General features: G+C 39.9%; 1 protein-coding gene across 4 annotated transcripts in view; it reads left to right on the forward strand.

The window, feature by feature from the left end:
- Positions 1–24,339, forward strand: part of PTPRF (protein tyrosine phosphatase receptor type F) — a 528,476-nt gene that overhangs the window by 194,624 nt on the left and 309,513 nt on the right. For all 4 annotated transcript variants that reach the window (XM_081322272.1, XM_081322271.1, XM_081322273.1 and 1 more), the window contains one exon: positions 3,528–3,665. In XM_081322272.1, the coding sequence (XP_081178398.1) occupies positions 3,584–3,665 (82 nt within the window). In that variant the 5' untranslated portion in view covers positions 3,528–3,583. The remainder of the gene's footprint in view (positions 1–3,527; positions 3,666–24,339) is intronic.

Consider the following 24,339-nt stretch of genomic DNA (forward strand, 5'->3'; position numbering starts at 1 on the left):
GAGATGAAGGGAACATTTCATGCAAAAATGGGCATGATAAAGGACCAAAATGGCAGGGACCTAACAGAGGCAGAAGAGATTAAGAAGAGGTGGCAAAATTACACAAAAGAACTATACAAGAATGAGCTTAACATCCTTGATAACCACAATGAGGTGGTCACTGACCTTGAGCCAGACATCCTAGAATGTGAGGTGAAGTGGGCCTTAGAAAAACTGAGCAACAACAAAGCTAGTGGAGGTGACAGTATTTCAGCTGAGCTATTCAAAAACTTAAAAGATGAAGTAAAAGTGCTACACTCAATTTGCCAGCAAATTTGGAAAATTCAACAGTGGCCACAGGATTGGAAAAGATCAGTTTACATTCCAATTCCAAAGAAAGGCAGTGCCAGAGAATTTTCAAACTATTGCACCATTGCACTCATTTCACATGTTAGTAAAGTTGTGCTTAAAATCCTACAAGCTAGACTCCAGCAGTATGTTGATCGAGAACTACCAGAAGTAAAGGCAGGATTTCAAAGAGGCAGAGAAACTAGAGATCAAATTGCCAACATACGCTGGATCATGGAGAAAGCTAGGGAGTTCCAGAAAAACATCTGCTTCTGCTTCATTGACTATGCTAAGGCCTTTGATTGTGTGGATCATAACAAACTGTGGCAAGTTCTTAAAGAGATGGGAGTACCAGACCATCTCATTTGTCTCTTGAGAAACCTATATGCAGGTCAAGAACCAACAGTGAAAACTGGACACGGAACCACTGATTGGTTCAAAATTGGGAAAGGAGTCCGGCAAGGCTGTATACTGTCGCCCTGCCTATTTAACTTACATGCAGAGCACATCATGAGAAAGGCAGGGCTAGATGAATCAAAAGTTGGAATTAAGATTGCCGGGAGAAATATCAACAACCTAAGATATGCAGATGATACCACTCTAATGGCAGAAAGTGAAGAAGAACTAAAGAGCCTCTTGTTGCGGGTGAAGAAGGAGAGTGCAAAAGTTGGGTTGAAACTTAACCTTAAGAAAACCAAGATCATGGCATCCGGCCCTCTCAATTCCTGGCAAATAGATGGGGAAGAAATGGAGGTAGTGACAGATTTTGTTTTCCTGGGTTCCAAGATCACTGCAGATGGAGACTGTAGCCAAGAAATTAAAAGACGCTTGCTCCTGGGGAGGAAAGCCATGGCAAATCTAAACAGCACACTAAAAAGCAGAGACATCACCCTGTCAACAAAAGTGCGTATAGTCAAGGCTATGGTCTTCCCAGTTGCAATGTATGGCAGTGAAAGTTGGACTATAAGAAAGGCTGAGTGCCAAAGAATTGAGGCCTTTGAACTATGGTGCTGGAGAAGACTCCTGTGAGTCCTTTGGACTGCAAGGCAATCAAACCGGTCAGCCCTAGGGGAGATCAACCCTGACTGCTCTTTAGAAGGCCAGATCCTGAAGTTGAAACTCAAATACTTTGGCCACCTAATGAGAAGGAAGGACTCACTGGAGAAGAGCCTAATGCTGGGAAAGATTGAGGGCAATAGAAGAAAGGGACAACAAAGAATGAGGTGGCTGGATGGAGTCACTGAAGCAGTAGGCGTGAGCTTAAATGGACTCCAGAAGATGGTAGAGGACAGGAAGGCCTGGAGGAACGTTGTCCGTGGGGTCGTGATGGGTCAGATACGACTTCGCAGCTAACAACAACAACAACAATCTAATAATTCATTCAACATTGTATATGCTGTCACATTTATGTAATTCAGGGTGTAAATAGTAAATTCTATTTTTCATGCTTTGTTTGAATAACCAATAGTTTCTACACATTTCTTCCATTTTTATATTTGTGAGTTGTTTTTTTAAATGATTCTGAAGTTCTCCAATCTGTCCAAAAGTTTTTTCTTCCTTTAGCAAAGAGTTGGTAGAATTTCAAACAAACCTGTGTGTATTTTTTCCTTTGTTAGTGAATATTTTTTTAACTAGTAGTTCCCTTAATACATTAGGAGAGTTAATTCTGACAGATGCTATATTTTTAATTTGTATATATTTTGCATAATCAGTAATCCAGAACAGTTGAAAGCAGAATGAAAATGTGACACTGAGATAGGATATATAATTCCATTTGAGTTTGACATTTTAGATGTTGCTGGGACATTTCACTTTTGGAACTTACCAGACTGTGCTTTTAGAAAATATTTTACTTAATAGACTGCTTTAGCCAGCAATCCATCTAGCCCATTATTGCTGATGCTGAATGGCAAGGGATCCATTCTACCTTTGGTGTGGGGCTCCCCAAAAGTTATATAAATGGGAATGCAGTTTTAATTTAAAAAATAAACAACAAAATGGGAATTTTTAGCCAAAAGTGGAGAAAAAGTATAGTTTGTCTAATGTTCAGAACTTACCGTGTGTTTAAAAAACTTTGATTGATTAAGGCAGGATCTTTTGAAAGCTATATTAAATTAAATTTAGAACAAGGAAGAAAGTGCCAGTGAGGCATGCATAATAGTCTTCAATCTTAGCTCCACTGACTAATTTGTGGAGGGTAAAATTTAATCTGCTTTTAAAACTGTAGTTGATAGATCTCTAAATTAAGTTGAATAAAATACATACTCCTAGAGCTCACATAGAAAGCAATAAATGGTGTTTGAGAGAGCAGAACTAAGAAATGACATGTAGGTAAGATGCAGTTCATTAGTTGTTTTTTAGTAGATGTTATCACCATCTTGATGCTGAAAGAAAATCATAAATCTGGCTGAATTTATTTTCTGGGAGTGTCATAAAATATGAAAAGTATATTTTAGATGTACTGAATAGTTACCATTAAAGATCCAATTGTCATCTCTGCAATATTTGATTATTATTATCTAAACATAGACATTCCTAGTGGAGAGCTAATTGGCCATATATGCAAGAACCATATTTTACAAAGGTATATATGATCTAGTGATCTATGATTAAACCCTCTTTCATCTTTCAAATAATTAATAGGAGAAATAAAATGATTTTCCAGAGCTCAGTCTCATGGGTAAGACATTGTATTCTTCCCTGTATTATTTCATTCATTTTCAATCCTCTCAAAACCATTTATTGTGTAGGAGAAAACCATATACTTTTCTCTATGAACAAATGATAGTACGGAGTAATACTTTTAAACAGCATATCATTTGCTTTGGTTTCAGTGTAATTCTCTGTCATTTCTTTACATATCATTGTTCCTATTGATTTAAAAATTTCATTGTCCATCCCCCAGAACTATCCGTAAATACTATATCTCCATTCTCTATGAGAAGTAGCATGGATACCATGGATACTAAAGAAAACATATCATCTGAAAATGTTTGTAGTGATTACAAAAGCCAATGGTTATGAACTCTAGTATTTGTTGTGAAATAAAGAAGTATAAAGCCTAGTAAATAGACATTTACAGTTAACATAAATTCTGTGGAACAAGGTATCTTCTCATTGGAATGGGAAATAACACCTAGCTTTTTCAAAAATTGGAGTTTTTTGAGCTGTGATTAATTTCTTTTTTTCTTTGGTTACAGGAATACATTTGCATGTGTGACACTGGATGTATTGACCACTTTCTCTACTTTGGAATATGAAGCCTAACTTCAGCATCTCAACATTTGTTGTGGTAGCAGCAATTTTGTGCTGCTTGATGTCATCAACAGAAGCAGATAGTAAGTAATTTCCTGATGGAAATATATTATGATTAGGATCATTGTAAAATTGTTTTATAAAAGTTACAGATGATAGAATGTAAAGGTTAAATCATCAATGTTTAGTTTGTATGATGCTAGCAAACAAATCATAAACTTACCATAAATGTACTGAAATTCTTCATTGTCTTCCACTACCAGATTTTAGCTCAGTATCAATAGACACTAGGACAAGTCTTGATTACATATTTTGTAATGTTAATATGATTTCTTTTCTTGTAATGTTATAAAGTTTTCACATGCAGAATATTCTTCTCTTTTATTTAATTTTTTTCTGTGCACCCATATGCTCTCACTTAGGATTCGCGAACTTTGACAGAAGAGAAAGAAAAAAAATGGTTTTTTACTTGTTAGCTACAATATAGAAATCTTTAGACATTTTAGTAACCCTTTTTCTTTTGAATGGTAATTATATATTGTACTATGTGTTTAGGAAATTGGTTATAAGCACATTTGGATCCCGATTCATGGAAGTAATTGGGTTTAGGTAGTAATACATCTGTTCTTAAAGCCTACTACTTTCTGCACTGAATGGCATATGAATACATATACCAACTGTATACTTGCACATATGTACCTACACATACAATTGTATATAGAGATAAATTACCACTCAGTGTTTGAATAACTATGAATAATCTGCATGTACCCCTAAGAGTAGGGAATGCTTTGAGGCTATTGACAGGATCTGAGAGAAGATGGGGATTGCACTAATTTATAGATCTTTATAATGGCCATAATTTCATGTGATAGCTCAGTCCTAGAAGATGTTGTGGAATTTTAGCCTAGAGCCATGCCAATCACTAAGAATTTATTTATTGTTGTGGTTTAATTGTTCCACTAATACAAACTGGATGATAATATTTTATGATATTCATTACAACAAATATAATGACATCTAATTAGGAAAAATCACAAGGTACAGGATTGGAGAGTTCTGCTTACTGACATGGACTGAGGAGTACTGACTGTTGACTAGATGAACCTGAACAGGCAATATCATGGAGCAGCTAGAAAGACTAATGCAGTCTTACCTGTATACCAGATCTTGAAAAATAATACTTTGCACTCTATGCTAGATAGATTATACTTGGAATATGTCTCCAGTTCTGGGCATTGCAGTTTAAATGGATATAAAGGAGCTGTAGTACAGGGGCCCCCAACTCCCGGTCCGTGGAACAGTACTGGGGCGCAGCATGCCAGCAACCAGTCCCAACAAACAAGCAAAGCTCCATCTGCGGTATGCAGGCAGCACACAAAACCACGTACTCTCCAGTCTGTGGAAAAACCTTTCTCCATGGAACCGGTCCCTGGGGCACAAAAGGTTGGGGACTTCTGCTGTAGTAGACTCAGATAAGCATTACCAAGATAAAAAGGATTTGGAAACCAAATCTTATGAAGAACAGTTACTGGAACTGGGTACATTCAACTTGCCAAGCTATCAAGTAAAGAGGAAGCAGAAACTAAGAGCAATATAAGGACCAATGGGATGTAATGAAAAGAACTGAAATGTAGACTTAATATAAGGAGGTATATCCTTGTGGTGAGAATTGTTTAGTAATGGAACGAATCTCTATCATCCATGCACAAAAGGTTCACAGTGTGTTTATTGGTTAGCTTTAGAGGGTGGTTTGCAAGGCTCTTTAACCTAATCATTATAGAGTTAATATACAAATTCTATCATAAGGGTGAAGGATGCAATCCTGCTTAATCCCTCTGTGAATAGTGATTTCTCTGTTGTAATCTCCCTGGATACAGCAATGAATGTTTAATCTCGATTTTTTATAAATTTACTTAGCAGCAGGAGCAAGCATCTATCTATAATGACATTTTAAAATTTGCATCAATCCCTTGATCTAGGAATACATTCAAACACAAGCCTGAAATCAATGAAGACAGCACATAATGTGAATCCGACTTTTGGTATATATTTTTTCACCAAATGCAGTAAATGCAGGCTCAAAAGCAGGAGATTGTAAATTCTAGACCTGCCTAGGTTTAAAATGAGCTCTGTGCACTTTAGCTGACTATTGTCAAGATGAAACATTAGAGAGAAATTATTCTGAAATTAAAGATCCTGGTGTTTGCTAAATGTCCTAAACTGCCTGCTTAGCTGGATGGATATCAGATTGAGTCTCTCAGGATTGCACTGTTCAAAATAACCCCAAATCTGCTACTGCCCTGTGATCATTCTAGAGGGCCACTATTTAGATCAGCTGCTATTTTTCATTTACATGTTTTATTTGGGCCAATCTGGGACTCTATAACTCTTCTGAGGGTGTAAGAGCTACATTTTTAAGGACTATTTTTACAGTAGTGCAAAATGTCCCTAGTGCAGTCCTTCACTGTGAGGCAAGTATGATTAGAGTGGATTTTATATTTGCATTTGCCTGTGTATATTTTTAGATTGGTTAAGATTTTACCCTGTGGGTCTGGGACCTTAATACTTGTTGATAATTTTGAACCAACTTGGAGAAGATCAGTTCCACAAATTATATAATTATGGCTACTGTAAAATGAATTACAGATATTGCATTACCAAAATGTGATGGATTTATGTTTTTAAAATAGGTGTTGGATATAGAAAGCAATTTGATTTGTTTTCCCAGAGATATTTTCTTTATTTTAGAGCAGTAAATTATCTAAATCAGATAACTAATCCCAAATCTAATGGTAATAGTTAGCACATTTTAATTCACTCTCAAAAGCATTACTTTAGGAAACAGTCAAGAGCCATCACCTAGATTTTGTCCTTGTGGTGAAGGAGTGGTAGAAAATATGTTGCATGTATAATAACTTCATTGTTCACTGTATAAAAATACATGGTTACATTTTATAATCTCTTTGTTAATTCCATGTCATACATACTTTACCTGGAATATCTTGCATACTTGCTTCTAATTGCATACAAATTAATGAATGGCTTTGTTGCATGTGATGGATGGATTTCGACTTGAACAATGACTCTAAATTATGAATGTTGTCTTCTACCTCCTTACTGGTACTCATGATAACAAGGGGATACTGTTCAGAGCAAATTGGTCAAATAGATCAGTTACAACTGATTGTACTCCTGAATATTGGCAATTTCATTTTTCCCTGAAGTCAGTGCAACAGGTAGAAATTAAAGTATTTAAATGTAAAGTGCCGATACTGTATGGGCATGTGTATGCAACAGAAAATCTCTTGAACACCATGTAGTTATCCCTATTGATTTTGTGGAGAAATTGAATGCTGGTGAATAGCATTAAAACGGTTACTCAAAAAGTGGAGTCAGGAGAAAGACTTATTGATGACTTTTTTCATTTATATTTTTAAATTGCATTCAGGTAATTTCCTTGTAGCTGAGAAGGTATAATTATGAGCATAACCCGTCTCCTCAGTTTATACAGAGCCTTTTCTCCTACTGCTCTGAAGTAATAGAAAAGTACCATAGGAATGTCAGACCCAATTAAGATCTCCTAAATGTTTTGTATGCCTCTGTTCTAAGGTGATAGTATAGATTAGAGTTATAATTGACCTGGGCTTTGTAATTAATAATGCAGCAAGACATTATATATATATATATATATATATATATATATATATATATATATATATATATATATATATATATATATATATATATATATATATATATATATATATATATAGAGAGAGAGAGAGAGAGAGAGAGAGAGAGAGATCATTTGTGCTGTATGTATCTGAAAACACAGAAACTTGGGTTCCTCACTTCAAAATCTGTTAATTGTTGCAGCAGCAATTTTTCTACAGCTGCTGATGCTCCAGCTTCTGGATAAGTAGACAGCTGGTCCCAAAGTGAAGCTTTTTAGATGATTGAAATGCCTTTTAGGATTTTATACTAAAAATGAACAGATAGGGGTTTTCCTCCAGTTAGATTTATTCAGTAATCTTAAAAATAGTCACTTTTCAGTATGTGAATGCAGGGGGTGTCCAGATTTCCCTGCTGTAAAAAACATATAAGTCAAACATTTCTATGAAATTGGCATGGACTTGCTGATGCTAATAAAAATAGAAGTGAGGTCTGCCTTTTTAATGCACATATGCTAATTTGAATAATTTTCCATTTATTTATTTTCTGAATTTCTTCTCATTGTTTTTGTAAAGGTAACCATAATGGTATTATAGGTTCTATATTTGGAAGTGATTCAGAATTATTGTTCTACATCAGGGATGTCAAACTGCTGACCCGTGGCCCAGTTTCATCATACTGAAGCCGTGCCCCCCCCATTGCCAGCAATACAAAAAGAGTTGTGACACGTCACGTCACGTGAGGTGGCGAGTTTGACACCTGTGTTCTACATTTTCTCTGTCTGCTTCTTCTTTTATGTAACCTCTGTTTTTCCCCTTCTATCAGCTTTTGACTGTGCAATGGAAAACAGCTTTCAGATTTCATTTAATGTTAATTTCAGTTGTCAAAGAAGAAAAAAATGCTTTTACCAGGTTCCTGGAATCTATTTCTTACTAAAATCCCAAACACAGCAAAAAAAATACAACTCTGAAAATGAGGAACTGAAAATTAATTCTTACCAGGGAGGCTATTGCATTATTTTAGTCCCTTTATTAGGCTTTGTGTTTGAGGTTTGGAGGCTTCCCTTAGCCAAGGATGACCTGCCACAGCTCTGTTTCCATGCCAGGTGAGTTTCAGATTATCTCAAACACAATTTCCAAGCCTTTGGAAAGAATTGGGGGGGGGGGCTGGCAGGAATCAGAAATCACCTTGTCTGATGGAAGAACAAAAATAGTAAATGGAGGTGTTAACCAATAGAGGATATGCTCAATTACTTATACTTGACACATTGACATTTGAGAGGAACAGTGTTTCTTCAGTGAAAAACCAGGGATATGTTTTCAGGAAGGGGACCTGTCCTGTCATCTGACACTTGCACTGATGAATCTGGGATTTATATGGTTATCCCTTGCATGTATCTTTCAGTCTTATAACTAATAGCTTCTCTAGCATACAGAAATGTACACCTAATTAATTCCAGCAAATGGAAACCTCTAATAAATAGCATCATTTCAAGAGATTACAGCAGCAGCTTTTCTAATCGGGAAGCGTTACAATTTCTCTTACAGCTATTGGAGTGTGCATGACCTCTTATTGAAAGTATTAACTATCAGTATATGTGTATACACGCCAATGCCAGATGGGCATTTCTTCCTTGAAAGGTGTAAGGTCTTCACTTTACATTGTTGTGATTTTGTGCTCCCAGTAAACAAGCTGGTTTGTTTTTTCTTAATAGTTTGTCATTTCTGGATTCTCTTTTCCTTTGAGCTTCACATCTGGGGTCTTCTTGATAGCCATGTGAAATGTTCTGACAGTCTTCAGCTTTTCATCATCCAGTTTTGCTGGAGGACAGCCAGAGTTTTAACTGGCAGAATAAAGTGACCCTTGTAACTTGTTACTTCTAGGATGTTGCAAGCAGCTGTGTTCAAAATTTGCATCTGGAGGGAAAATATAACACATCTTTAAATACAGCTCTAGCTTTCTGTACTTAAACAAATTATTCTTTGCATTTCTTTCACTCATTGGTTTTTCCAGTACTTCACTAACAGTGATAGTTTATTTGAAAAGGCTCAAAAGTGACCAACACAGGGTAGCTTTTAAAGAAAAGAGCTCCTTTATCTCATTCTACTTCCTTATACTTTATCTTCCTAAACTGTTTGCATGCAAACAGTTTTATTAAGATGGATGACATTTGCTTACTAATATTTCTGAATTGGAAGTGATTAAGTGTGGCTATCAACAATATATTTAAGTAGCTAAAGCTTTTTTAAGATAAAGAACTGAAGCAACCATGCAGAAGAATACTAACTTGCAAAAACAGGATGGCTGAAGTCTTTGTGGCTTGATTAGGTAATAAAGATGTATGTCTGTGGACTACTTTATTTAGCATCCACCCTTACATTTCTGGATAAGATTTGCATATTATAACTGCTTATTAAAATCTTTTTTCAGCCTTTTCTATCTTGGACCAGCCGCTGTAGCATGGGAACAAGTTGTTGATGAATGTATGTGAACAGACTCCTACATTCTCTTCCACGTTTGGAAACTTGGAAGTTCCAAAAGAGGAGAATAAATATATGTAACTCAGAGAGCTGAATTGTGGAATCCTCGTTGCTTCTTGAGTTTGATTGTTTGCTTGCAGATGTTTCATTACCTGACTAGATAACATCAGTCTACACCTGGAAGTATACAAAGCAAGCTCATTGCATCTTTTCTCTTGTTATGGAAGGTTGAATCCTACCATCAGAAATAGTCAAGCATTCAGATACTGCTGTCAGTTCCTCTTGATCACATTTTTGTGAAGAAATCATGCTAAAGTCATTGACATTTATGGATCATGATAGGGTAAAGAAGTTAATACTGACTGAATACTGCTGTTTAGTCATCCCATAGCATATCAGACCTGACTTGGTAAAGAAAGTCCCTAGGCTGTAAGTACTTTTTCCATCTGAGACTGTTCACTTTGTGCCATTATCCCTCTTCCTGTTGTTGTTGTTTTGCTCCTGAACTTTCGGATCTACTGTAACCTCTAACCCAGGGGTAGGCAACTTTGGCTCTTTTATGACTCGTGGACTTCAACTCCCAGAATTCCTGAGCCAGCATAGCTGGCTCAGGAATTCTGGGAGTTGAAGTCCACGAGTCATAAAAGAGCCAAGGTTGCCTACCCTTGCTCTAACCAGTTATATCATGATACTGTTCAAAATCTTCATCTCCAAAAATGTTCCGGCTCATCCGTAAACTGAAATTATTTTCTTACTTGTCTTAAGCATTGAGATGCCTCCTGAATAAAGAAGAAATCCTTGTCCTCTTTAACCTCATTTTTCTTCCATCTTTATATTATACATCTAAGCATTTCCCAGTCCTAGTTAAAATGATCAAGCACAGCCAAGGATAAAATCATTGTTTTGAACACTGATAAGTGGACTTTATTTCTTTGCTTTCCTCTTTTTGTTTTAGGGTTAGACTCGTAAATTCATTGACTTTTTACTATGTATGTTCTATTTCCTTATATATTTTGATTATACTAATGTACATGGACTTCCTATTTTCTTTTAAATCAGTGAATACCCATTCTCATTTTAATGATTTTAAAATCATTTTGGAAGTTCATTTTCCCCTGCATTTTAATTCCTAATATATAACCTGTAATGCTTTTGTGTGACTCCCTGATTCATTGAATATCATGAAGTCCATTTTCTAAGAGGACACAGTGATTTAAAGTTAAAAGTACCTTGTATTGTTAAAGTTGAATACATAGAACTCATACATGCAAATCAAGAAGAACATGGTTCAACACTCTGTGTACCAGGGTGGATAATGATCTATGATTAAAAATAAATAAATAAAAAAACAGATTGTTTTTATTTAAATCAGATTTTTTTATTTTTATCAAATTTATTTTAATAAAATAATTTTGGAGTAAACATATCTAAAGATAGTTTTCTATTTAAGATACATTAATAATTTAGTTTATTGAACATGAAATGGAGCTTAGTTATGTAGCATGAGGCTGTATATTCTGTATATTTTTGATAAACTCAATTAATCCAAGCTCTGCAATTAATCCAAGCTTTGCAAATCTATATACACTACATGATTGTTTGAAGAGAAATGCATCTGTACCAAGCTCTAAGTGTTTTAATTAAATAAAAGAATTTGAGTAGTTCTCCAACTATGTGTGAGTAACCTATTACCGTATATACTTGAGTATAAGCCGACTCGAGTATAAGCCGAGACCCCCAATTTCACCCCCAAAAACTGGGAAAAGTTGTTGACTCGAGTATAAGCCGATCCGCCGTTCTGCAAGCCTCCGCCGCCAGCAGAGGCTCGATCCGCCATTTTGCAAGCCTGAATACACAGGAATACCCTGTGTGGCCGCGGCTCTCGGGGAAGCCCTGGCTGTCCGCTTCCTCGCTCCACGCTGCCATTCGGGGCCCGCGCGTTCCCCGGGCAAATCGCGGTGCCCAGCAGGCGAGGAAACACGCCCGCTCCAGTTGCCCCCCCTTCCCTCAGGAGACGCGAAGCAAGTGACTGCCCGGAGCTTACCGAGGACTTGCGCGCGGCCGAGGCTTCGGTGCTTCCAGGATCGCGCACACCTCTCCCAAGCCGCCGCCGTCCGGAGACCTGCCGAAGTTTGGGGAGGTGCGCGCGCACCTCCCCAAACGTCGGCAGGTCTCCGTTCCTCCTGCCGACGTTTGGGGAGGTTTGTGCGCCTCCCCAAACCTCCCCAGGTCTCCGTTCCTCCGCGCAGACCTGCCGACGTTTGGGGAGGTTTGGGCGCCTCCCCAAACGTCGGCAGGTCTCCGTTCCTCCGTGCAGACCTGCCGACGTTTGGGGAGGTTTGGGCGCCTCCCCAAACCTACCCAAACGTCGGCAGGTCTCCGTTCCTCCTGCCGACGTTTGGGGAGGTTTGGGCACCTCCCCAAACCTACCCAGGTCTCCGTTCCTCCGCGCAGACCTGCCGACGTTTGGGGAGGTTTGGGCGCCTCCCCAAACCTCCCCAAACGTCGGCAGGTCTCCGTTCCTCCTGCCGACGTTTGGGGAGGTTTGGGCGCCTCCCCAAACCTCCCCAGGTCTCCGTTCCTCCGCGCAGACCTGCCGACGTTTGGGGAGGTTTGGGCGCCTCCCCAAACCTCCCCAGGTCTCCGTTCCTCCGCGCAGACCTGCCGACGTTTGGGGAGGTTTGGGCGCCTCCCCAAACCTCCCCAGGTCTCCGTTCCTCCGCGCAGACCTGCCGACGTTTGGGGAGGTTTGGGCGCCTCCAACGGAGACCTGCCGTTTGGGGAGGTTTGGGGAGGTGCGCGCGCACCTCCCCAAACCTCCCCAAACTTCGGCAGGTCTCGGACGGCGGTGGCTTGGGAGAGGTGCGCGCGATCCCGGAAGCACCAAAGCCTCGGCCGCGCACAAGTCCTCGGTAAGTTTTTTTGTTGACTGGAGTATAAGCCGAAGTGGAATTTTTCAGCCCAAACCTTGCCTCGCCAAACCTCCCCAAACGTCGGCAGGTCTGCGCGGAGGAACGGAGACCTGGGGAGGTTTGGGGAGGTGCCCAAACCTCCCCAAACGTCGGCAGGAGGAACGGAGACCTGGGGAGGTTTGGGGAGGCGCCCAAACCTCCCCAAACGTCGGCAGGTCTGCGCGGAGGAACGGAGACCTGGGGAGGTTTGGGGAGGTGCCCAAACCTCCCCAAACGTCGGCAGGTCTGCGCGGAGGAACGGAGACCTGGGGAGGTTTGGGGAGGTGCCCAAACCTCCCCAAACGTCGGCAGGAGGAACGGAGACCTGGGGAGGTTTGGGGAGGCTCCCAAACCTCCCCAAACGTCGGCAGGTCTGCGCGGAGGAACGGAGACCTGGGGAGGTTTGGGGAGGCGCCCAAACCTCCCCAAACGTCGGCAGGAGGAACGGAGACCTGGGGAGGTTTGGGGAGGCGCCCAAACCTCCCCAAACGTCGGCAGGAGGAACGGAGACCTGCCAACGTTTGGGGAGGCGCCCAAACCTCCCCAAACGTCGGCAGGTCTGTGCGGAGGAACGGAGACCTGGGGAGGTTTGGGGAGGTGCCCAAACCTCCCCAAACGTCGGCAGGAGGAACGGAGACCTGCCGACGTTTGGGGAGGTTTGGGGAGGCGCCCAAACCTCCCCAAACGTCGGCAGGTCTGCGCGGAGGAACGGAGACCTGGGGAGGTTTGGGGAGGCGCCCAAACCTCCCCAAACGTCGGCAGGAGGAACGGAGACCTGCCGAGGTTTGGGGAGGTGCCCAAACCTCCCCAAACGTCGGCAGGTCTCCGTTCCTCCGCGCCCTGCCTGCCTGCTTCTTTCCGCTGCGGAAAGAAGCAGGCAGGCAGGGCGCGGAGGAACGGAGACCTGCCGTTTGGGGAGGTTTGGGGAGGTGCGCGCGCACCTCCCCAAACCTCCCCAAACTTCGGCAGGTCTCGGACGGCGGTGGCTTGGGAGAGGTGCGCGCGATCCCGGAAGCACCAAAGCCTCGGCCGCGCACAAGTCCTCGGTAAGTTTTTTTGTTGACTGGAGTATAAGCCGAAGTGGAATTTTTCAGCCCAAAAAGTGGGCTGAAAAATTCGGCTTATACTCAAGTATATACGGTAACCTAAAATCGGTTCTGATATAGCTATTTTACTAACCTGACAGCTTATTATTCTAAATAGGAAACCTTCATTTTGTTTGCAAATAATAATATTAAAGATTCTAACTATCAGTAAGAATGAGTCCTTACATTTAAAGAGCAGCTGTCATTTCTGATCCATCATGGCTGCACTTGTTAGCGGGTATCCACTCACCTGCTACCCGCATATCCCTCACTTTGTTGTGTCACTGCCACATCACCAGCTGTTCCATTAAATTGAGTGGGACTGTCGGTGAGTCAACAGTGGGTCAGAGGAGGAGCCAATGCGAGACAGAGATGACAGTTGCTCTTTAAAAATTATGATTTAAATCAAATCCACCTTGCTATGTACAATTCCATTAAATACTATTAAAGTTGATGTACCCTTGTTTATGTATTCTATAAAAGAGATGTAACATCTTCCACCCAAAGATTGTTTTTAGTTTCTGCATGTGATTATTGCTAAAGTTTAAGTACCGTATTTTCCGGCGTATAAGACGACTGGGCGTATAAGACGACCCCCCAACTTTTGAGATGATTTTCAAGATTTTTCGTCTTATATGCCGGAAAATCAGCGAGCCCGGGAAGGCACACCCTCCCCTCTCATTGTGGAGGAAGCAGGGCAGGCTGGCGTCTGGCGGGAGCCGGCAGGGCAGTCCTGCGCACGCGCGCGCTCCCTGGCTGTTAAGGAGCACTCCTTAGCAGCCGGGGAGTGCGCGCGTGTGTAGGACTGCCCTGCCAGCTCCCGCCCGACGCTCTTCCCTCTTGAGGCAGCATCGCTCCCCGGCTCCTAAGGAGTCCTCGGGGATGCTGCCTCAAGAGGGAAGAGCGTCGGGCGGGAGCCTGCCCTGCTTCCTCCACAGTGAGAGGGGAGGGCGTGCCTTCCCGGGCTCACTGATTTTCCAGCGTATAAGACGACTGGGCGTATAAGACGACCCCCCAACTTTTGAGATGATTTTCATGGGTTAAAAAGTCGTCTTATACGCCGGAAAATACGGTAAAGGTTTTCCCTTTTCCTTTATATACAAACACAATTACATTTGTGTCCTTTCACAAGGAGCTCTATGTAGTTTATTGATGAGCTAATCCCAGATTAAATTAAGATTTGTTTCAACAACAGTTTGCTGAAGAAGCCAGAAAATTAATCAGATCACATGTGCACAATACATAAGGCATGTTGTTTAAATGTAAAGAAATATTTTAGTTAGCTTTAAGGTGTCACTCAGGTTTGGTCAGATAGCTATAGAGTGGTTTACATTTTAGAACATTAATCGTGATCTGTAGTCCTAATATATTCTTGGCTTCTTTCTCTGGCTGTTTTAACCCATATTGTCTAGTTAATCCTTGCAAGCTGCCAAATTACTTTGTAGTCTGCATTTCTGGTTGCTTTTCTCTTTTTTGCCAACAGTTTACAAGCAGTTTCCTGCTTCATGGATTGCTTAGAGACTTAAGGCAGAAATATAAGCTAGGAGATCACAAACAGGCCCAGACTTTCATTTGCACATCATGTTAAGCGATTGGCGAATACAAAAAGAAAACCTTGTTACTGCATTCAGGAAATCCTTAGCAAATCATAATTTATTATCCTAAAACTATTTCCTACAGTACGGTCTACAACAACTCACTGCAGCCAACTCACTATAACAAATTCACCATGGCCAACTCACCACAGCCAACTCACCATGACTAACTTTCTGCGGCCACTTTGCTGTGGACAGCTAACCATGGCCAACTTGGTGGAGCAGTGGGCTAATGCCTCCTTAAGTAACACCAGCTGCCTGCAATTAGTGCAGGTTCGCATCCCACCAGGCTCAAGGTTGACTCAGCCTTCCATCCTTCCGAGGTAGGTAAAATGAGGACCCAGATTGTTGGGGGTAATTAAGCTGACTTTGTAATAATGCCGCTTGGGGGGTGTATGAAAGCCCTAATAAGCAGGCATATACATAGAATGAAGGCTACTGCTAAGCTTGTAAGCCGCCCTGAGTCTTCGGAGAAGGGCGGGATATAAATGGAATTTAAAAAAATAAAAAAAATAAAAATAAAAACTCACCACAGGATAACTTGCTGTGGGACAAGAGTAGACTAATACTGAAGAAATAGTGGAATAGAATCATTAAAGCAAGGATGCCAAAGGAGGAACAAAATTAAATCTGAATGACAAAAAATAAAATATTATTTTAATTATTTTAAATAATTAAATTGAATTGTTGAATTGTCCTGCAATGAGTTGTCCCATGGTGAGTTGGCCATGGCGAGTTGGCTGCGGTAAGTTGTACCATTCCATCTACCTTATACTAGACAAATCACCTCATGAATTAGCATGATGGCATATTGGCAGAGGAGGAAACATACAAGGTATCTTGGAGGAGATAGCTGGAGAACATTTTGTAATATATAAAAGCATTACTTCCCAGCATGAGAAGTTCACTGTTCCAGCCACCAAGTCAACCGTGAAAATCTTGGTAACAGCTAAGTGGCTAGAAATAAATGGGAATGTCTGGCCACAAGAATGTGTACTTTGTCACCGCCTCCTCCGCCTGCTGGGTCTTCAAGAGAAAGGTCTGAGTTGTTCTACTTCCATTTTGATTTTGCATCCCAGTAACAGATCCTTAGCATATCCAGTAGTGGGCAGTATGCGTACCATCAAGCATTTGCTACTGAATTTCAGGTTATTTAAAAGGTTTAAGTATGAAAAAAGCTTTATTTAAGTATGAAAATGCCATAAGACTTTTGGTTCTTGGTCAAATATAACCACAGAGGGATAAAAAGAAATAATTAGCATTTACACATTCTTTTATCCATTCATGTTAACATCTTATTGGGATCCAACTAAAATGTTGCAAACTTTACAAGAATGTCTACTAGAGATGATCTAGTTGCCAGTCTTGATAGACTTTGCCCATGAAGATTCATCAATCTTGACTGTTTATTTTTTCTGTTACTACTTTCCAATAGTATTTTCTGATACATGTCATTCAGTGAGCCAAACATGGGGCCTTAATATTTAAATATAAAGAATGTTCAACAAGTTAATTAAAAATAAAAATGAACAAATAAAATTTAACCTGTAGCTGTGCATTCTTTTCATCTTACTGTTATCTCCTGTAAACAGGGGACTTTTAGGCACAACCATTAGCCTGTCTTCAGAGTATTCATAGCTCAAAGGGGGGATTAATATAATGGAATATAATAGTAATTCTATTACTTTGCATGCAAATGAAATATTGCAATGTAAGAATTCTTGCTCTGCTGCTTTATTATCCAGAGGGAAGCATCGTCTTATTTTATTTAGTATCACTTAGGATTTATATTTTGGGTGATTCATTTATTATGTTAGCTGGAGCCACATGACTGATTGAGTTATTGATTGTGTATCTGACAAATAATTATTCTTGCATTGCTTAGGGTAGTTTTTGTTCTTGTTTACATTGTGAAATTTCTGTTTTCATGGATAAGCTCATATTAGGAATTTGCATGTGTTAATCACTGATGTGCTTCAGCATCACATGTAATTATATAATTAAGCTTCCTATCCTAAAAATCCTTCATATTGTAATTAACATTTGTTCATTTATTCTCAGTTTATCATTTTAAACAGCAATCTCAAGGAAAAAAAAATCCTAATCTTGTTTAAGCTTCAAGCTTCAAAAAGGGTTGGAGTTGAGGTGGGAATTGAAAATGTCTTCTGTATATCTTGGCTGCACTTTTAATTACTCATTTTCTGTTAAGATTCTTATTTATTTATCAATACCCTCTGATGTTCTAGTCCAGGGCTTTTCAACCTTTTCACCCATTGTACCACTTTTAAGATATGGCAACATCCGAGTACCACCAGTTGCCTAGCAGGGTGTCAAAAACTTGATGACCCAAAAAGAAAAGAAAAGAAAAAAGAAAAAAAGTGATGAAGTACAGGTAGTCCTCAACTTACAACAGTTCGCTTGGTGACTGTTCGAATTTACAATAGCACTGAAAAAAGTGCCCCCCAAGCCACAGCCGAGCAAGACACCTGTCTGCCTGCCCGGCGGTGTTCTTCCACCTGTCCGAGGTTTTCATTGTTGTGAACATTTCTGTTGAGGATTGGCAGTGGGGGTGGGGGGGTTGGTTTTTATTCCCCCCCCCCCGTCTGCTGGGTGATTGCAGCAGGTTTTGGTCACTTCACATGACCCTGGGACTCTGTTATTGTCATAAATATGAATCAGTTGCCAAGCATCTGAATGTAAATCACAAGACCCTGGAGATGCTGCAACATTACAGCTGATTGGCGCTTCTTCTGGACTCAGCAGAAGCTCCAGGATCAGCGCCGAGCTCCAGCTGGAGCCTGGAGCTGATCCTGGCGCTTCTGCTGAGCCCTGACAGCTCTGCAGCTCCAGCCATCTCTTGCTCAGGCTTGTGCAGTGCTGCCACCAGTTGAGCTCCCCCACTACCACTTCTCTAGGATGGTTGCATACCACCTGCCAGGTGCCAGTGTACCACAGGTGGTACCTGTACCACTGGTTGAAAAGCCCTGTTCTAGTCTGCTCACCTCAGAACAAAATGTGAGTATTCAGATTTGAGAAAGTCAGTGGGGAAGTTGGCAGGGAAAGTCAAAAGATGCTGAAATAAGTCTCCCCTACCTGCACACCCTCCCCTAGCCCCCTTGCACTGCACTGACCACACACATATCCTCCCTAATCCTCACCACACCTCTTGCACACCTCCAGCATCCTCATCAACCCACACAGCGCCTCTCATGCACACCCTTGCACATTTCACCAACCCACATGGTGCCCTTTGCTAATCTACACAATGCCTCTTGTGCATCCCTTATATCCTCGCAGACCTTCTTGGACCCATTTGGTGCCTCTCATATACCCAACCCACACTGCACTTGTCACATATCTTTGTGCACCTTCTCCAACCTGCATAGTATCTCTTACACACTCCCTTTCATCCTTCTCCACTCACTAGAAGACACTTGCCTGCCTGCCGGACTAGGACTTGCAACTTTCTACTAGCTTCCTTGCTGACTTTGGTTGTGGGAAGCTGGCAGAAACTGCCTTGTCCAACAACCATGATATTTAGTTAATGACAACAACAGGGACTGCAGGGAATGCTATCACTAAGCACTGTGATCATGCTTTATGTGATCACATTGCTTAGTGATGAAAATTCCATTCCCAATTGCTGTCATAAATTAAGGACTATCTGTCATTGCTGGTTCTTTGGAAGTTATATGTATGTGATAAATTATTGATAATATGCTGACTAATACCACTGAATATGTAGTGTACTTTTCAAAGCTGATCCTTCAGTGTCTAATATTATGATACTTGGCTTTTTTTTTAAATCAACTGTCTAGAGTTAATATTCTCCTATCCTGATTTTTTCTAAAATTGGAAAAAAAATGTTTTTTTGTCTTCAGATTTTGTATCACAATATAGGTTTTCTACACAGCATTATGCATACATTCATGAATGCATGTACAAACATAATATGTGCTTATATGTATACATATGCACATGTATACACAATATATTGTTTTCCATACAGCACTCAGCATTCTGGGAAATCTTGGTGCTCTGTAAATCAGGATTCCCCAACCCCTTGGCCACAACCGACTACTAGGCCATGGCCAGTTTGGAATTGAACTGCGTGAGTGGCTGGCCAGACCGTGCATGCAGTTCAACTTGTGTACGTAGCAGGCCGGCAGGCACACATATGCACCAGCTCACCACTCATGTGGCCCAGTTCCCCTCTCTCTAGCCCCCAGCCGCAAAGGTTGGGGACTTCTTCTGTAAATGAACTGCATGTTAATCAATACAAGCTGATTAATTCTGCCTCTTAGCATAATAAATTAAACTAGAAGTGGGAACCAGGTGTGTTTTAGCTTTTGGACTACAGCTCCATTTTCCTTTGCCATTGAGCATGCTGACTGCAGTGACAAACACAGTAAATTAGGTTTCTCTAGACTTGGCTTACTAGTGTACAGTATGTGTGTGTGTGTGTGTGGGAATGTGTCATTTTTGTTTATTAAATTGATTGCACTCAATAGAAGTTACATGGAAAAGCAAGGACACATTTTTAAAAGGATAACATTAGCTAAGTCATAAATCTAATGCACATTTATTAGAATTAGGATCAGAATCAGGATAGAGCCGGAAGGGACCTTGGAGGTCTTCTAGTCCATCCCCCTGCTCAAGCTGGAGATCTATACCAGGGGTGTCAAACTCAATTTCATTGAGGGCCACATCAGCATTGTGGTTGCCCTCGGGGGGCTGGGTGGGTATGGCCAGGGTGGGCGTGGCCTACTGGGTGGGCATGGCTGGAGTGTGTATGGCCTACTGGGTGGGCATGGCCAGCTCTACATCGTTTGCATCAAGGGTGCCTATGGGGGCCTGGGCAGGAGTGGGACAGATCTGGGGGTCTCTGGCAGAAGGAGGGTCTCTGGGCCAGGGCCAAGGCAGCGGGGGCCGTTCCCTCACTGTTTCCAGGATGGCTTCGGGGGCCACATGAAACCACTTCACGGGCCAGATCCGGCCCCCGGCCCTTGTGTTTGACACGTCTGCCCTATACCATTAAAGTTAAATCCTATTGAACAGATAGTACTTCCTTCTGAAAAAAACAACACTGAATTACTCTTAGTCTTCAGGCTTCAATAATATTTCACATTAAGAACACGGAATTGCCTTGAATCTTAACAAATCTGTGCAATATCATATCCCACAAAACTGACTCTGAAATTTCTTATGTTATCTCTCTAGTAAATCTTTGATTGAATATTTCAAATATTCTTATCAAATCCACAACTCTTACTGATAAATGCCATCCTCTTTTGGCAAACTAGTTTTATAAGATTTTGTATTGAAACTTTAAAAAAAATCTAAAAAGCTAATTCAAACCAATATAATGTAAGGAAGAAAAAAGGAAAAGGAAAAAATAATCAAGGAGGAGGCAAAAAAGCAGGAAAAAAAGTTTTAAGAAAAATAGAAAAGAAAGAAAAAAGTAGCTTCCAATATTCTTCGCAGCAGTTATAAGTACAATTATATTTTAACTTTTCTCTATAAAATTATATCATGAAACTCTTTTTTCTACAATCTATCCTGTCTAATCATCAAAGCCATAAATCAGAAGTGTATTTTTTTTTCATTTTTTCACAAAAAGCCCATAAAAGGTTTCCAGTCACCAATAAATGTGCCTTTTCCCTAATTAAAGAAGTTAACGTGGACGGTTGCATTTTCCTCTCCTAAAACTTTACCCATACAGGTAATCCTCGACTTACGACTATTCATTTAATGATGGTTTGAAGTTACAACAGCCTCAGAAAAAAGTGATTTGCTACCTTTACTTGCACTTATGACTGGTGTACCACCTCACCTGATTGCAACTTGGGTGCTTGGCAACTGGCTCATATTTATGACCAGTTGCAGCACATGATTGTGATTTGTGACTTTGTTGCTGGTTTTCAGCAAAAAGCATTCATTGGGGAAGCTGGATTTGCTTAACAACCACGTGATTTGCTTAACCACTAAGTGATTTATTTAACAACTGTGGTGATTCACTTAACACTTACTGTAAAAATGGACATAAAATTGGATTCACTTAACACTTACTGTAAAAATGGACATAAAATTGGATTCAGTCACATGGTGACTTGATTTATTGTACAACTGCACCAACAAATGACCCCAGATTCCAGTTCCAATTGTGGTTGTAAATTGAAGATTACCTGTGAGGCTAATGACAAAGATTTCTACTGCATAAGGGCAATGAGATTAAGTGTCACCATTAGAGATTATCTGGCATATATGCTGCCACCTTTGGGAAGAAATAATAGTAACAAAAATTGCTCAAACCTGGAGGCAACAATACAAAAAAGTGGTTTTCCATTGGCTGCTTCTGGGACATTTCTTTAATTTCCTAGTCTAGCTTAAGGTCCTAGTATTTCCCGGTTAAATACTAACCAGGTCTAATCGTATTTAAATCCCCAGCCTAGAAAAGTTTCACCTGGGTCTGCTACTTGCTGAAGCTTTTTGAAGAGCAGAATATTAATAAAGCAGAATGTCAATAAACAGATAATATTAAAAAATAAGTCTTGTTTATATGCTAATAATAGTCATTAAGTTATATCTGCATTTTATTCTATTTTTAATTTGGCTTTAGAACAAACAAGACAGATAGATGGAACTGTACATTATGCATTTCTGGATTTCAGGATGGGGTAGAAATGTTAATTAAGCATTCATTTTGATTGAGTAATAGAATTATGATAGTAGTCTTCAAGCGTCAGTTGTTATTTCCTCCTCTTTCCTGTGAACGTTTTGCATAAAACTATGGGGTTTACTCAGAAGGAAGAATGTAGAAATACATGGTCTTAAAAATAGTTTCCTTCATCATCTAAACTCAGAATTTGAAAATACTTTCAACTGTCAAGGAATATTTCAAAGAAAGAAGGGTGAAAATACCTTAAGAAGTGCTATTTGGTCTGAGGATCAAACATATACTGCACATATTTGAAAACATTCAGTTTAGAAAATAGAGTGCTGCCTAGTTTTTTTTTTAAAAAAATACTATTGATATTTTCTCAGGAAGCATAGTTCAGAAAAGATGCAAAGCAGGTAGTGACATACCTTTATAAAGCTGACAATTTTCAGTTCTTATACCTGGATAGCTCTCTCTCCCATGCCTATAAAAACATACCCCTATTCCATTCCATTCCTTGGAAGCAGAAATCAGAATTCACCTGAATACTTCCAGGAATGTTCTCCACTGCTGAAAGACATAATTCACTGATGCACTTTTGTTCAGCTTCACATAATCTCCATTTATCACACTTTGGCATACTGGCACCTTCTAGAGAGGTGCATAGGCTATTTCCTGTCACTGAGATGGACAAGGATGTGATCTCATAATGTAGCTGATTGCCTGTTGTGTAGGCAAACCTAACTCACCATGATATAAAATTAGATAATTTGTTGTAATAGTAGTAATGAGAACAACAATAGTTTACTGAACATACAGGAATCAGCACACCAAATGTACAGGAAGCAACATATTGTATGTATTGTATGTATAGCAAACAAAATATGAAGATCAAAATAATATAAGAATATGAATTAATGTGCTGGCAAGGGAAAGCATTACATGGTCAATTTTTACAGAAGATCAAGGGGAAATTGGATAAAGATAACACCTAGCAATGGCCTACACCTGCAACATTAAAAGTAAACCTAAAGGCTTGATTTGGCTACTCAAGAGCAAGTTATTCAAGCCAATACAACTAAGCCAGAATTGAAAAAAATCATCAAATAATTCAAAGTACATATTGTACAATATCTATATCTACATCTCTATATATCTATATCTATTTGTCTGTAGGAAACACTAAAATGATCATATAAAGTTCTAGACATCAAATTTGATGAATGCCCCTTCAGTCCCCTCATCTAAGTCATTTATGAAAATGTTGAAAAGCACTGGGCCCAGAGATATTGAAAAGCAGTTTCTGTTAACTCTTAACAACCACATAGATTGATTTTCTTCATGATGATCTGCAGCTAGCCTGGTTCTTCAGGTCTTTCAGTGGTGTACTCATGAAAAAAGTGACTGATGACTGTTGCAGTGTCTCCATGGTCACATAATCAAAATTTGGGCACTTGTCAGCTTGTGTGTATTTACACTGGTTGCAGCATCCCAGAGTAACATTGTTGTAACCTTCCCAGGGGGCTCCCAACAAGCAGCACCAACAGTAGCCAGATTTGCTAAACTGTATGATTTGCTTAATGACAGCAGTGATTTGCTTATGGGTCAAAGGAAAAAAAGATTTTAAAATCAGGTGTGGTTCATTTAATGACCCATCACTTAGCGACAGAAGGTCCAGTCTAGTTTGTGATTGTAAGTTGAAGACGACCTGTATGGTTCTGATTAATGGGAGTTTTATTATGGGTTGCTATAGGGAGCATGGATATTGTTTCTGTACTTCAGGTATGAAGGTATTTAAGGTTGCCCCTTATTTTATGGTTTCATTTTAGAAGGTGAAATTTGCTTCTATACTATTGCTATCAGCTCAACTTTATTTTTTTAAAGTAGCACCAAAAATCAGCTTTTGTCAAATATTGTAACAGGAAAGACTAATGATGTGATTGTTACTTCCAGAATAGTGCTGACCTAAATAACTTTGAAATACTTTACTTTCCAGAGGTGCTTATTTCTTCCAACTGGACTTAGCAGAAATAAGTGATCACAGTTGAATTTCTGTACATTAAAAATATAATACTGTGTAATTAGCAATCAATTTTACTTGATACTTTTCTGTGGAATGTGGAGGAATGTATCTTTACAAAAGTAAAAATGAGATACCACAGCCTGCAATGAATAATAAAATATGATAATACTGCAGCATAAAACAGCTCAGCAGACTTAACAGCACAGCATTTAAGAGTTAGGATTTTAAAATATGTACATTCCTTTGCAATCAGAGTTAACAAGAATTTTTCATGGATTATTTCTGCATGA

Source organism: Vipera berus (genome assembly GCF_964194415.1).
Source record: "Vipera berus genome assembly, chromosome: 3".
NCBI lineage: Eukaryota > Metazoa > Chordata > Lepidosauria > Squamata > Viperidae > Vipera > Vipera berus.